The 13,572-nt window shown below is 39.8% G+C and overlaps 1 protein-coding gene across 4 annotated transcripts in view; it reads right to left on the reverse strand.

Moving 5' to 3' along the window:
• The window catches only part of CACNA1C (calcium voltage-gated channel subunit alpha1 C), a 491,226-nt gene that overhangs the window by 159,358 nt on the left and 318,296 nt on the right, over positions 1–13,572 (reverse strand). For all 4 annotated transcript variants that reach the window (XM_086467242.1, XM_086467225.1, XM_086467239.1 and 1 more), the window contains exons 6-7: positions 10,246–10,407; positions 8,201–8,397 (exon numbers count right to left, since the gene is read on the reverse strand). In XM_086467242.1, coding sequence (XP_086323368.1) covers positions 8,201–8,397; positions 10,246–10,407 — 359 coding nt within the window. The remainder of the gene's footprint in view (positions 1–8,200; positions 8,398–10,245; positions 10,408–13,572) is intronic.

The raw sequence follows: 13,572 nt of genomic DNA on the forward strand, positions 1-13,572 counted from the left end.
TTTCATCTTTTAAAGGCTTTGGAAATTTGCTCCTAAAGTGCTGATTTCAAGCACGAAATTATCCCCTAGGATGGTGGGTTTCCAAAACTAAAGATTTCATTTTGTCTTAGAATCCTGGGCTATCCCTTCCTGTCTCTGTTTATTTTGTACTTACATTTGTATGGCTGATTATCCAGAAAGGATTTTCTGCCCGTTTCACTGTATTGCTGTTTTATAACTGCTTCTCTTTAGCTCAGTGCAGACTGATAGCAAGTTCTACCACAAATATATCAGATCAGCACTGATTGCTGCATGCACAGGAATATACAAGCACGTACTATCCATTGATTTACATAGTCAATCAAGTCTTTAAAAATAAAGATAATGAAAAACAGTACTGAAAGCTGTAGATAATCACTACCTTCTTTAGTAAGTGGAGGCATGACTGTCAACTGGCTTTTTTTGTGCTTGATCAGTATATCCCAGTTTCCTATGCAGCCAGTTCCAAATCTATGATATTCCTAGAAATCATTCATTTTAGATGATGAATCCAGCTTTCAGTTGTGAAATCACATCCAAAATTCTCAAATAAAATGTACTAGAATATCTAATTAAAATATCTAGAACTCATGGCACACAGCTAATAAATCTCCATCTGATAGGCACACTAGCCACTCACAGATATTGTATAAATACTAGAGGTTCACTGGAGAAACTACTATCAAAGAGTTTGAATGAAGTGCACCTGCATTATTGGCAGACAAGACTGCCCCTTCTCTTTTTAGCAGCAACACCAAGTAGGCAAGATCAGCATGAGGCCCGGGACTGCTTTAAAAATCCACAGTGTGGATGTTATGTGGTAAACATTCCTCTGATTGAGTCCTAAAGCTTCATTTTCTGCTTCTAGTCGCTTTGTATCTTTGTATTATGCCCAATATTGTTTTTAGATCTCCAATTTGGATGCAGTTCAGAGGACTGGAGTTAGAAGGAGACAGTTCTAGAGGAGGCCACAGGTGCAGCTAAACTGCGTGCTTATGATGGTATGACCACCCAACATACTGAGCCTTCAAGTCCTGCTCAGTCAGAAATCACACCGAGATCAATGAATAAAGCTAATATCAGTGGACCAGTTCTCTTTGCAGGAAGGAAAGACTTATTATTCACAGTGAGATTGGTCAGGGTTTAGTTGTATTGTCCTTTGTCTTGAAAACAACATGTTGAAACAAATAAAACTCAAAATAAACGTAAGTTTCGTAAATAGTTACTTCTAGAGCTAGCACTTGTGTTCTGACCTTGGGCATCTTTTTCTTCCCGGGGTCTAGGTAATGAATCAAAATCTGTTATTTGTGCATTTTTCTAGCGGATATGGGTCCAAATTTAACAACTCTGAAGATGATTGTTTCAGAATGTAACAATCATCAGTTCTTGAAAAACTGGTAGTAGGGCCCAAGCAGTGTGCTCACAGAGTTACTCAGAGTCATATATAAGTGTCCCAGTAGCTTAGCTCTTAATTTTATACTCTGGGATAAAAGATTAAAGATAAGAAAGGTCTCTGTGGTGATTAGACAGCAGCAATTAGGAAACAGTCCAAGAAAGAACAAAAGAAGAAATAGAGAAAGGGCAACAGAAAGACAGGGCTATTAAAGAGGTCCTTCCCAAGCAGGAGCACTGGGCAGAGGGTCTCCATTAACACCTCCCCATAACCAACCAAAAGAAGTTTCTTTTTAATGGAGAATTTCTTTACATATAGAGGAAGAGGACTGAGAGGTCCAAAGTTGAGGTCTGAAGGGCTCATGAAAACTTCATTTCACACAAGTGCCTATTTTGCATTGAACAAATGTTCAGCAGCAGGTTTTTGTGGCAGGTGGCAACTAGCAAGTCACTGCTGTTACTCACTTTCAAGGCAACAGTACGGGCAACCATGACAGTTGCATGTGCAGCTGTTCGTGAGAGAACAGATTTAGGTCAGCATTTATGCAAATTAAGTGTGGACCCTGCTTTTTGAGTGCATTAATTCTGTGGCCCTTCAGTGCTCTGAACTATGGGCCCTCTCCCCTTACCCACCACTGTTACAGCAGATAGAGACGAAATAACCTCTGCAATCATAGAGATGGGTTGCTCATACTTGCGTGCTTATTCTTTGTAAATTTTTCACATCCATGCAAAACCCTGCCAAAAAGATGATTAAAAAACCTCAACCCCACAACAATAAAAGCCCAGCATTTTCTTGGAGGGGTAGGGGTGGGTGGGAAATAAACACCATGGAAACATGTAGACAGATATATTCTTAGAATCAGATCATTCTCTTGTGTGGAAAGCCTTACTAATTCAAGCCTAAGTGCTGCAAGAATAAAGGGTTAGAAGGAAAAACACAGCTGGTGAAAATTGGGGGTTGCAGCTCTGCATTTAATGTCTTCCACTTTGTGGCAGTATCTCTGTATTCCTCACATCATCTTCCTCATTGGCTGCAACAGGCTGTATGGAGATGAGAAAACCTCACAAGATATGTCAATGCTGTCAGCAAAGTAAATTATATCTGTTGTCCAGTCTGTTCTGTTTTGATTTCATGATGGGAATTGTAAGGGTGACTGGAAGCTCCAGTTTCAAGCTCATTTAGTGACACCTGGAAGTATGTTCTCACAGATTCAGAGAGGGAAAGATCTTCCAGGAGAGCCCGTTTAACCCACTGCATCTATACATGCTACTTTATGCTGTCCTTAGGTGTGTGATGCTTCTGAATGTTTCCACTGATTCAATCTCACTACATTGTGGTGGCTCTACTGCACTGTTTTAGTCTACTAAAACGTTTTCTTGCCTAAAGGCTGGGCAAGGCTACCAAGGATTGTTCAGCTAAATTTGAGGGAGTCAACTCATTATGTGCCAGTTCAGGCATCTCTTCCAGTGACAGGTTAGTGCCCTGGATCTCATCCAGACCTGGCTTTAGTCCATCTATAATAATACAACAGTCTTTAGTTTACAGTTAGAACCTTGAGGTAAACTGTCCCTGGAGGCACTGCATGTTATTTTCAGACTCAACCAAGTACTCCGAAGCATTGTCCAAATGACATGGGACAAAGCCAATATTCCAAAAATGATGGCAGGCTCAAGGCTGCTCATTATTAATAATTATCAAGCAGATCAAGTAGAATTACTCGATCCTAGAATTCAAGGTGTAATGGGCAAGCTGTATGCAGAACATCTCAGGACCAGGCTCTCCACTACCCAGCAGCGTAAACAGCCCAATGCAACAACGTACGGTTGCGTTTTGCACTTGCTCTGCACTTTTTTCATTTATATATGCAATTGCTTAGATGCAGGGGAGTGGAGAGACACATAAAACTGAGGCTGCAGTAGGCAGTTTTGCATGCAGTGTCACAGGGCTCCAGCTGCAGAAAGCACATTTCACATAAAGATGAAAGCCTTTCTAGAGACAGGGCACTGTCCGAATGATACTTAACTCTGAAGTGAAGCTTCCCCTAAAGGATGGTAACAAGCTGATTAAAAATAATTAAAAAGAAGACCCATTAGGGAAGGTAGAAAGAACTGAATCTGCTCAGATTAGAAGGGAAGACAACAAATGTCTACAAATACTTAAACCGGATGTTACAAACTGCACAGGGATTAATTTTCCTCCTTAGTCAACAAGACAATAAGAAATAACGGACTGCAGCAGAGACTGATTACAAAATACCAAATGACTCAATTTGTAACATTTGGATTTGCATCTGCTGCTAGAAGTTTCCAAAACAGGGGGTCTTCAGTAATGAGCCATGGTTCCTGCACAAGGGAGTGAGCTGCTAATGCTGGCTGATCATGCATTAAGGAGAGTTTTGAGAATAATAAACACAATCTTTCTGCAATGCACAGGAAAAATTATGATGTGACATATCATAAGAGGTGCCTGTCTACTCAAATTATTCTGTGAACTGAGTGCATGAGAAAAGGCCACCTGGCAGTTATACTGGGACAAAGTAAACCTTGTAAGACTGAGGCAGTATAGGAAATGTGCTCCTATAAACACTTAATGCTCCCTTTAACAAAGATCAATTCTTCAGCAAAGAGTCCAACGAGGCTGTTTTGCACAGATTTTCATCCGTCCAATATAGTTATTTCACATTAAAAATTTGGCTCCTTGTAGATTATTATCTTACTTGCCACTATAGCGGTGTCAAAATCTTTTCCCTAACATTTTTCTTTCACATTTCGAAAGAAGCCAATCTACTCACAAGTCTTATCTGCTGAGCGAGAGAGGAGATTGGAAAGCGTATTGATCTTATTGATGTCAAGTCCTTCTAGGGAATAAAAGTTTATTGCTTTCCTGTCTCTGATTATCTTTTTCGAGGATTTGGATCACAGGCTGGGAAATAATACTCCGTGAAAGAGGAGACAGGCTTCATTACAGAGGTGAAAAGCTGGAGAAGGTATGAGGAAAAGCATGAAGAAGGAAACAGGAAACTGAAGGTAAAATCTGAAAAGTTAAGTGGATTAGGAGTCCAGGGCTTGTGGAAGGTCATACAGCTTTCTGACTTGGAAGCATGCAAGTTTAACCTTGCAAAGTGTGGCACAAGACAGACATAGGTTTCATGAAACTACTAGTATATTTTTCAGGGCAACATGCTGAAATGTGCTAAGCTCCCTCCGTTCCCACTGAGAGGAATGCAGAGATCTAGGTACCTTTCAAAAGTTATTTTTCAGAAAATAGGAAGATATAATTGAAAAGCACTTATAGAAAAGTTCGAACCAAGGGAATTGCTCCATTGTCTAAACATTTCCAGGTGGGTAATTCAGACCAGAGCTTTTATCTGTTTGTTCTGCTGAGTTTTAGCTCAGGCTCTTTTTTTCAGATTTAAGGAGGGAGGAAATAAAACTCCCTACGTCCACATGTATGTCCTTGGAAGACTATCACAATGGACACCAAGGCCCTGATTAGGCATCTGTAAGTCCTCATGTTGTACACATGACTGCATGGGGAAAATCTCAACAGCATGATCAAGATTTTACAAAATAGGAGGTGGCATCCTGACCTTTTGAAATTAGTTGGTATTTTGCCATCGACCCCAGCAGGACCCCAGATTCAAACCTTGGTATCTATCCTGAATTGCAGAGGAGCTAAGAACCTAACAGTCTGCTTGAACTTTGAATGCTTAGTGCTTTTAATATTAACCCATTAGCTTACATCATTAAGTTTAAGGAGTGATCTCTGAAAATCATCAACTAAAATTTTCAGCCATGAAATTGTCTGATTTGCAGACAACATTTTCTTATACTTTTCTTTAATCTGTACTTTCCTTTCAGTGTACAATGGACAACCTCTCTATCTCAGGATGTAGTTGGAGAGAGGGGATCTTTAAGTCTGGATTTCTAATTTAATTATCTGTGCAGATTTATTTCCTAATAAAGAGAATTTTAATTTCCATGACCTCACTGTGGATCCAGGAGATTTTTCTCTGGGAAGAGAATAACCTCCTATGTCTGCACTCTTGTGGAGATGCAGCCCCCAATGGGTAGTCTATGACAAGTCTGTTCTTCCTTGGCTGAAAAGGCGAAGGCCAGGGAGTAGAGTTATATATGAGTCAGACTTCACTAAAGAAACAGTGGCTCACACTAAGTTTAAAATAAATATTTATATTCTACCCCACTTACCAAAATTCTTCCTTCACTCTCAGAAATGGAAATGTTGCATCTTTTCTATTCTTTACTATGCAGAAGTACTCTTCCTTTTGATCTGGCTAGCTTAAGCTAGAATGCCCTTTTCATGGACTATGAAGTTTGCTGTATAAACCAGGATAGACATGGTTTGAAACACCCATGTATGAAATTACAGTGTGAATGTTTACAGACTGTTTCTACATGTAAATATTAAAGCCACAATGCTCCTCATAGGTGTGCCTGGTAGTAATTACCCAATTAACATCTGCCCCCAGAGTAGCACAGACCTCTCTGCAGAAGGAAATACACGTTGCATCTCAGATACCTTCTTTACTGTATGGCAAACACTGATCAGAGCTGACTTCTATCCACTTTGTCAATAGAACACAGAGAGGCAAAAAGTCATATGGGACAACAGTACTCCTAGAATTGTTTACAGCAGCTTAACCAAGTATGTCTGTCAGCTCAGGTTCAGGTATTTACTCAAATTTTGTATTTCATGGCCTCTAAACATAGGTGATATATTTTTTTTTTTCTTTACAAACTAAATTTCCTCCTCAATTATTGAAGTTTTATCTGCAGTGATAACTCTTATCTTTTGTAGTCTTGTCTGGGAATAACTGGGAACTGGTGGCAACAAAAATGTCTTTTGTTTCCAAAGCAAGCATTCTATCAAAGCCATAATCTGAAAGGCTAGGTATATGGATGCCTCTAAAAATGACCATCAATCTGTATTAATTTCAGGTCTCAGTTCACTATATTGTTGCTAAAGAAAAAAGAACAGCTCAGGAAATCAGTGAAAAAAAAAAGGCTGAATACCAAATAAAAGCCAACAGCTAAAATCCAGGTTGTTGCAGGGATACCATAAAAAAAAAAAAAAAAATCAGACCTCCTGCAGCAGTTGTGGTAGAAAATCATTTAGCAGTGAGTATACGCTTTTGGCATCTCTTATTAGGTAATTGATAACTGAGTTCTGAATGATTCACATCCAGTCATGCAAATGACGCATGGACCCAAAAGTGTGGGGATTGGCAGGGTCTTTTATAACACCTGCTTTTGGAGAAAAAGATGATAACTTGTGGATAGGTTTCACAATACCAAATGGTATACACTGGCAAAACTATTTTAATGTTTATTTCTGATATCTTTTACTCTCTCCTATTTCCCCTGAACTATCTATAAATCCTCTCAATCAAAGACTGGAGGAATGTGATCTAAATGTGATAAAAAGACAGGTGTATTATATATAACCATAGTTGAGCCATGGAGTGGTCTTGCCCAGTTCCTTTTCTGACTTAACTTCTGTTTTTCTTCATTATTTTCTTAATCTATACCCACTTTTCAAGTAAAGGCAATTTTTGTGCTCTGAGACACAGACTCCCCTTGCGGTTTGATCTCTGCCCTGTATCTCAGGCATTAGAAGGAAGCTAGAGTCACAATTCTAATCTAAATTTACGAGGAAAAAGAGACAACTGTTCCACATAGAGACTATCTATTGCACATAAGCTAAATCTTCAAAGGGAAATCTTGTAAACTCTAACTCCCTGCTGGATGGAAGGCAGCTTCAGGCTCATGTTTAAGAGAGAAACTGATGTTGATTAACAGTGCAACTGCCTCAAGTCCAGATTATCCTTTTGTGAGCTTTGGGTCTTCTTGAGTTAAACTCCATCATGCATTGTAGCACATCCTACCATCTTGGAGAACCAGATGTCACCAAAGTCAGTCAGAGTTGGGGCTAGCCTTATACAGATGTGACTGAGCTGTTCGTGAATTAAATTCCTAGACCATAACTTATTGCTGCAAAAGTTGATGGTAAGAGCTGAGTCCAGAAACAGATTTATATCTGGTTTACAGGTGAAGGCTAAATCTGATTTTAACACCTATAATATAATCATATTCCCACTGAATTTCCCAACACATTAGGAATTACAAGGTAGAAACTAAAGCTATTGAAACTTCCAGAATTAGGGTAAAAGACAAGATGAGATTGCATTTAGATTAAAGATAATACAATGTTTTGGCTAAACATCTAACATTGATAGATACCAGTATCAGAGTTAGGAGAATTTATTCTAATACTATTATGATAAAAGTCATAATCGGGAGTAGTGCTGGCACGAAAAGGGATTTTTGAGGCCCTTCTTATAAAATCTGTGAGCTGATCAGCATAGTGCCTTTGTAACATAAATGCCATGGGTAGGGCACACAGTTATCTGTCACAAACACTTCTACATCAGTAACCTGGAGATGTTCGAGATATTTCACTCCTGCAGAGATGGTCTTTACATGACATTCTGCTCAACAAAGGTATATTGCAAATCTTCAAACCAATAAGCCACATGCCATCTTTCAACATTAAAATATCAATGGAAAGTCAACATTTACATTTGATTTAACTGCATCAGATAAACCCTCCCATTTTACCCATTAATATTCTGAGTTAATTAAAACTCCATGCTAGTAGCCATGCCTTCACTATATAGAACAAGCAAGACAGCTAAAGCCCTGAAAAGTTTCAACATATCCATAGCACACGAGCAGGCTTGTCGGCTTATCATTTTCGGATACGTACCCAGTACAGCACATCTGTCCAGCCCTCCATCGTGATGCACTGAAACACCGTCAGCATGGCAAAAGCAAAATTGTCAAAGTTCGTAATGCCGTGCTTAGGTCCCTCCCAGCCTGCCTTGCACTCGGTGCCGTTCTGACACTGCCGCCCATGCGCAGACTGGGGGGCACAGGGAGACGGATCATCTTCTGCAGGTGTATCTTAAAGAGGAGGAAGGAGAAAATGGAGATGAAGAGAACTAATTGCTATTTGACCTACTGATGAGTGAGTGAAGGATATCTGATTTTAACAAATACATTTTGCAGTGAATTTGACAGAATTCTCTAGGAATACACAAGAAACTGTATTAATTTTAATGCACAGAGGGATGTTTTGTTGTGCTTCACTTTCTTCTTATAAAAATAATGGCCAAGCTGTCAAATTTTACAGTCAAAACTGAAATGCCTTTCAACACGAGAAGGAAGGTATCTTTTGGCTGTGTGTTATGAACAGTGGTTTCATATCGCAGTCACCTGGCGTCTGGGTTAATCTTGGAAGGGAACTGCAGCACTGACTGGCACTGCTCTGAAGGAGGCTGAACCCCTGCAGCAGACAGGTTTCAGTGCTCTGGAGATAGGCTGATATGGTGCTGGGCTACCGCTCAATTACAGCAGAGAGTCTCTGGAGCTCTGCTCTTTTTGAGTTTAGAAGCTGTGTGGCATTTTATCAATAGCCCAGTGGCACTCAAGTTCTATAAGACTACTGCTTGATTATCCACCCCCTATTCTGTACAGGTGTTTCCAAAGATCTGAGAACCCATACAACAAGCCTGCCTAAATGCTTTGGTATATGAAAAATGCTACAGAAAACATTTTTAGAAGCACAAAACCTCCTGCAATAGGATTTTTTTAAATGTAAGATTTCAGAGCTTAGTGCTACATTTATAACAGATGCAGGTATGTATGTGTGTGGGAGCAAGTAATTATGTTCGTTTCTCATCTTATATGGAAAAAAATATAATTTTCCAAGTTATCATCACGTTCTGATCATTAAAGCACGCCAGAAACAGCAATATTGGAATTAGATGCTGTAATGTAAATAATTCCAGACAGTATGGAGAAAGATATATACACTGTAAAGATGTACCCAGACTGTCAATTCATTATACTTCTAGGGTCATTTCCAGAAAATGAAGTCTGCCAATGCTATGAAAGCAGAAAATATAGAACTTCTGAAACAACTTCCTGCTGTACAGTATTTTTGCGGCTACAAGTTGAACTGGGTCCTAGACATCGGCAGCCACTACCACAAGGGAAACCACTGCTGTTCAAGTTCAATAAATCAAGTTAAAAAGAACAGCTAGTTAGATGAGTGACAATACAATCGAATTATTTTGCAATTTGAATATTTCTTTCTGTAAATAATTTTAAGTTCTTTCCTGATGGATTTGGTGCAAGAAGTTTCTTCCCATTAATATAATTTTGCTTTCATACTAGCTGCACTTCTAACCATGGTCACAGCCTGTGACTAAAAAAAGGGTACTGGGCCTCAATTAGATATTCCTTTACAATGGTACTCATTTAAAATGAACGTGTATTTATGTATAAGATTAATAGTAGAATATAAGAGTTGTTCATTTCTGTGATGCCATCTCGTTTGTAGCTCAGTCTGCTAATGGTGAAATCATCACTACTTTAGTGTCACTTGAGCCTCTGGGAGGTTTGTTAAAAGAACTCAGGCTGGCTTGTAGTACCAAAGGTCCACATTAAAAAGTCCACTACTGTGTTCAGCAGGAATCAACAGTTTTGCATGCACACTTTACAGACAGGCCAACAACTGAGTGCCCAAGATGAGCAAGCTAAACTCCCACCGCTAGAGACAGTCTCTCTACATCAAAAGTGATTTGTATCCAAGAAGCAGAACAGAGGAACCACCACTGTGAAACCCCAACAAGGTGCACAGCAGGGAGCAGCAGCCACCTGTCTCCTTTGCCAGCACAAATGCTCCATTGTATATGGGGAAAGCCTCCCTCAGAAAATCTTTGTGCTATGATACAGTGTTCCTCTTACCGATGAGTCCCCCTTGGACATGGTAGCAGGTCTTATGCATCTTCCCCATGAATAACTCCAGTCCAATGATGGCATAGATAATAATGACAAACAGCACCAGCAGGGCAATATGCAACAAAGGGACCATGGCCTTGATAATTGAATTTAAAACCACTTGGAGACCTGCAGGAAGAACAGGAGGAAGCACTTATCAGCAAGAGAACAAAATGTACAGAGGCTATACATTGCACAATAATATGTCATTTTTATTTCATCCACCCTCAGCTGAACTCATTATCTTGATGATGTAAAGATGTACATGTACAGATCACCTCCCTCCAGAAGATCCCCAACATTTCACAGATTTACCGTCGCAGCCTGGATCACAGACTAAAGCAAAACAGGTATTACCCTACCTGTCACTGAATTACCACCACCCTGGGGAGGGAATATGTTAGCTCTTTTGCCTGTTCTTGAAATCCAGACCTAAGATGTTCCCCAGGCAGTACTCAGGAGAGCTAAAGCATGGGAAAATCAAAGAACAGCCAGAACTGAAGCAGGACGAGAACAGTGAGACATACAAGAGGGCAAATACTGGAGTATCACAGAGCTGCACCCCAGAGCATGGGGAGAGACAGCAAACTGAAGTCATGTCCCTGCTCTTATTCTGGGTTTTTCCAGAGGTCAAGCCAGTCTCAGGCAGAGCCTGAGCTGCTTAAGGACCACCAAACCCATACAGACTGAGAGCTCCCAGCTCTCTCAGGGTCTCCATGCACTCCAGATCTATGTCACCTTACTTCCGTCTGAACAGAAGGAGAATCAGAACCAGCAGTGCTGGCTTTGCCCCAAGATTTAGAGGAGGTCACTCTATAACAGAGGTTGTCTAGGTTTCTAGAAAGCATACGAACAATATATTATTATTGGCTGTTGTTAAGGCATGAGACTGTTTAAGTTTTAATCAAAAGCAAGCCAAACATTTCCAGAATGGCCTGGAGAAGGTCACCTGTAGCTGAGCTTGCTAAAGCACCAAGCAGCTGTACCCTCAGATGCAGTTGACTCAAGCTGCAGATTTATGGGCCTCTCTCTGTCTCCTTCTCCTTATTTGTGAAACCAGGATAACAAAGCCAGCCTTGTAAGCCTTTAGTAAGGATTTGCATTTACAAAGATCTTAAAGTTGTTATCACTAGTGGCAGTGATGGGAACCACTGTCACTGGCAAGTTAGTAACGTTGGAAGTGTTGAGACACCTCCAGAACTCTATAGTCTACAAATAGCCAGATCAGAACAATTACAAGCTCATGATTTTGCAATGTCTGAGAGCCAGAATCTGTTAATGTCTCCTGCAAATGCTGTCATGTCCTCAGAGAAGTTGATATCAGCTGTGATTTTTGAAAAATTTTATTCATGAGTTGTAAATGTCTGTTATATATCGGCCAAGAGAGTTTGTGATAACTATTAACTTTTAAAATCTACCATCTAAGATCTTAGATTTTTATCACTTTTTTTAACCAATTTAAATACTTTTTGATAAGGATGACACAACTCTTGATAAGCACTTTCACTCACAGGCAATCCACTTGTCAATTCACAGCTAAGGCTGAGACATTGTGTTTGCTCCCCAGTCATGAAGGATGCAGCAGAAGCAATCAAAGGCGACACTAGCTGCAAGGCCAGCAAGATCATTCACTGCCTGCTAGTAATCCAAAGCTGGCTACCAGCATCCCTCTAGTCAGAAAGTTTTTTCAGGTGGCTGCAGTCAGTTTGGTTATCTGTTAACGGTTCATGCTACTACCCAAAGGGAGCAATATTCTGCATGAAACATTCTGTCTTTCACAAAAAGATCCTTATATGAAGTACAACACTGACAGGATCAAAACTTATTCTATACAAGAGTGAGCTGTTCTGCTCACTCGGTTACCTCTAGGCACTTACTCTGGATAAGCAATGTCTCTGTGAAAAAAAGATGTTGCTGTGATTACAAGAGACAGTCAACCTTTTCCCCTAGATGCTCATCTCATTCAGTCTACTAATCCTACATATACAAGTAAATGAATTGTAGTCCAACATCAAAATTACTCCAATACTTTACAGCAGTCAGGAACGTGACTTCACCAGAAAATTAAAACAATGTCCACCTTATCCCAAACAATATACAACAATATAACAAAGTCAAAAGCCTACAGATGGCAATGAACCTGAAAAAAACCCACAAACTTTGCAGATTTAAATATTTGTAGCTCCAAATAGATCTACACAAAAGTAAAGGCCTCCATTTTTAGTGATTTTAGGAGCTTTGTTAATCCAAGCTGTAGCCAAGATTGCAAGGTTAAGAGTTCTAATATGAGGTCTTATGACATTTACTCTTAATTATTATTATTAATTGATTTAATATTCATCATAGGATATACCCAGTGTACTTGAGAGGGCATGGAGGACAGACACAAGTACGAATAAAAAGCTCTCATTTAAATCCAGCTTCATTATCACTCATGCCATGAAAGTGCTTCAGTGTACTACAGATGTCCAGAGAAGATAACACCTGAACAAACCAATGCCCTTTGTGTTCACAAAGCAGTGCTTCCGAAACCAAAGGTTTGCACCATAAACATGAGATGACAAGGTTTTTAGACAGTCAAGGGGAACATGTACCACCAGATTTACAGGACCTTCAGCTAGCTTAATTAGAGAAAAGCTTCTTGAGGATAATAAACCAACTTTGAAGAAGAGATGAGCTACTGAATACTATTAGCATGAATTAATGTGTGTGTGCTGTGCAGTACCCTGTTAGGGCAGTCTGTTTTTAAATCCAGATGATTTCACTAATTAGCAAGCTTACATACATTATCATTACAGTATTGAGAGAGTATTCTAAAAATTTAAAATTGCTAACTATGCAACAACTTTAGAAATGTCCTCTCAGAAGTTGTGATGAATGCTGCTTGTAAGAAGGGCAAGGGATATGTGCACATCACCATGCTCCCCACATTGTTGTCAAGCTTACTGCTGCAATATAGATGCTGCCAGTAAAGTTAGTTTATTCTCAGTTCAGGCAGCCACTTGTAACATGAATATCTCATATGGCATAAGGAACCAGGCCTGGACAATCAGAAAAGTCGGTGTAGTAGCAAGGAGGGACAACAGAGAGAGCAGATAAGGATTAAAGGACTGGGGGAGAGCCATGGGTAGGTGGAACAAACAGACACTTTTTAAATAAAAAAAGCACAGGGTTCAAAACACATCAAATCTGTGTTCTGAAATCTGTGAGGTGCAGATCAGTGTCTGTGGATGATGAGATCCGTTTCTGATCAGTGTAAACCAAGGCGAATCATCCCCTTACATGCAGGCACAA

Source organism: Leptosomus discolor, chromosome 1 (assembly GCF_034619465.1).
Source record: "Leptosomus discolor isolate bLepDis1 chromosome 1, bLepDis1.hap2, whole genome shotgun sequence".
Classification (NCBI taxonomy): domain Eukaryota; kingdom Metazoa; phylum Chordata; class Aves; order Leptosomiformes; family Leptosomidae; genus Leptosomus; species Leptosomus discolor.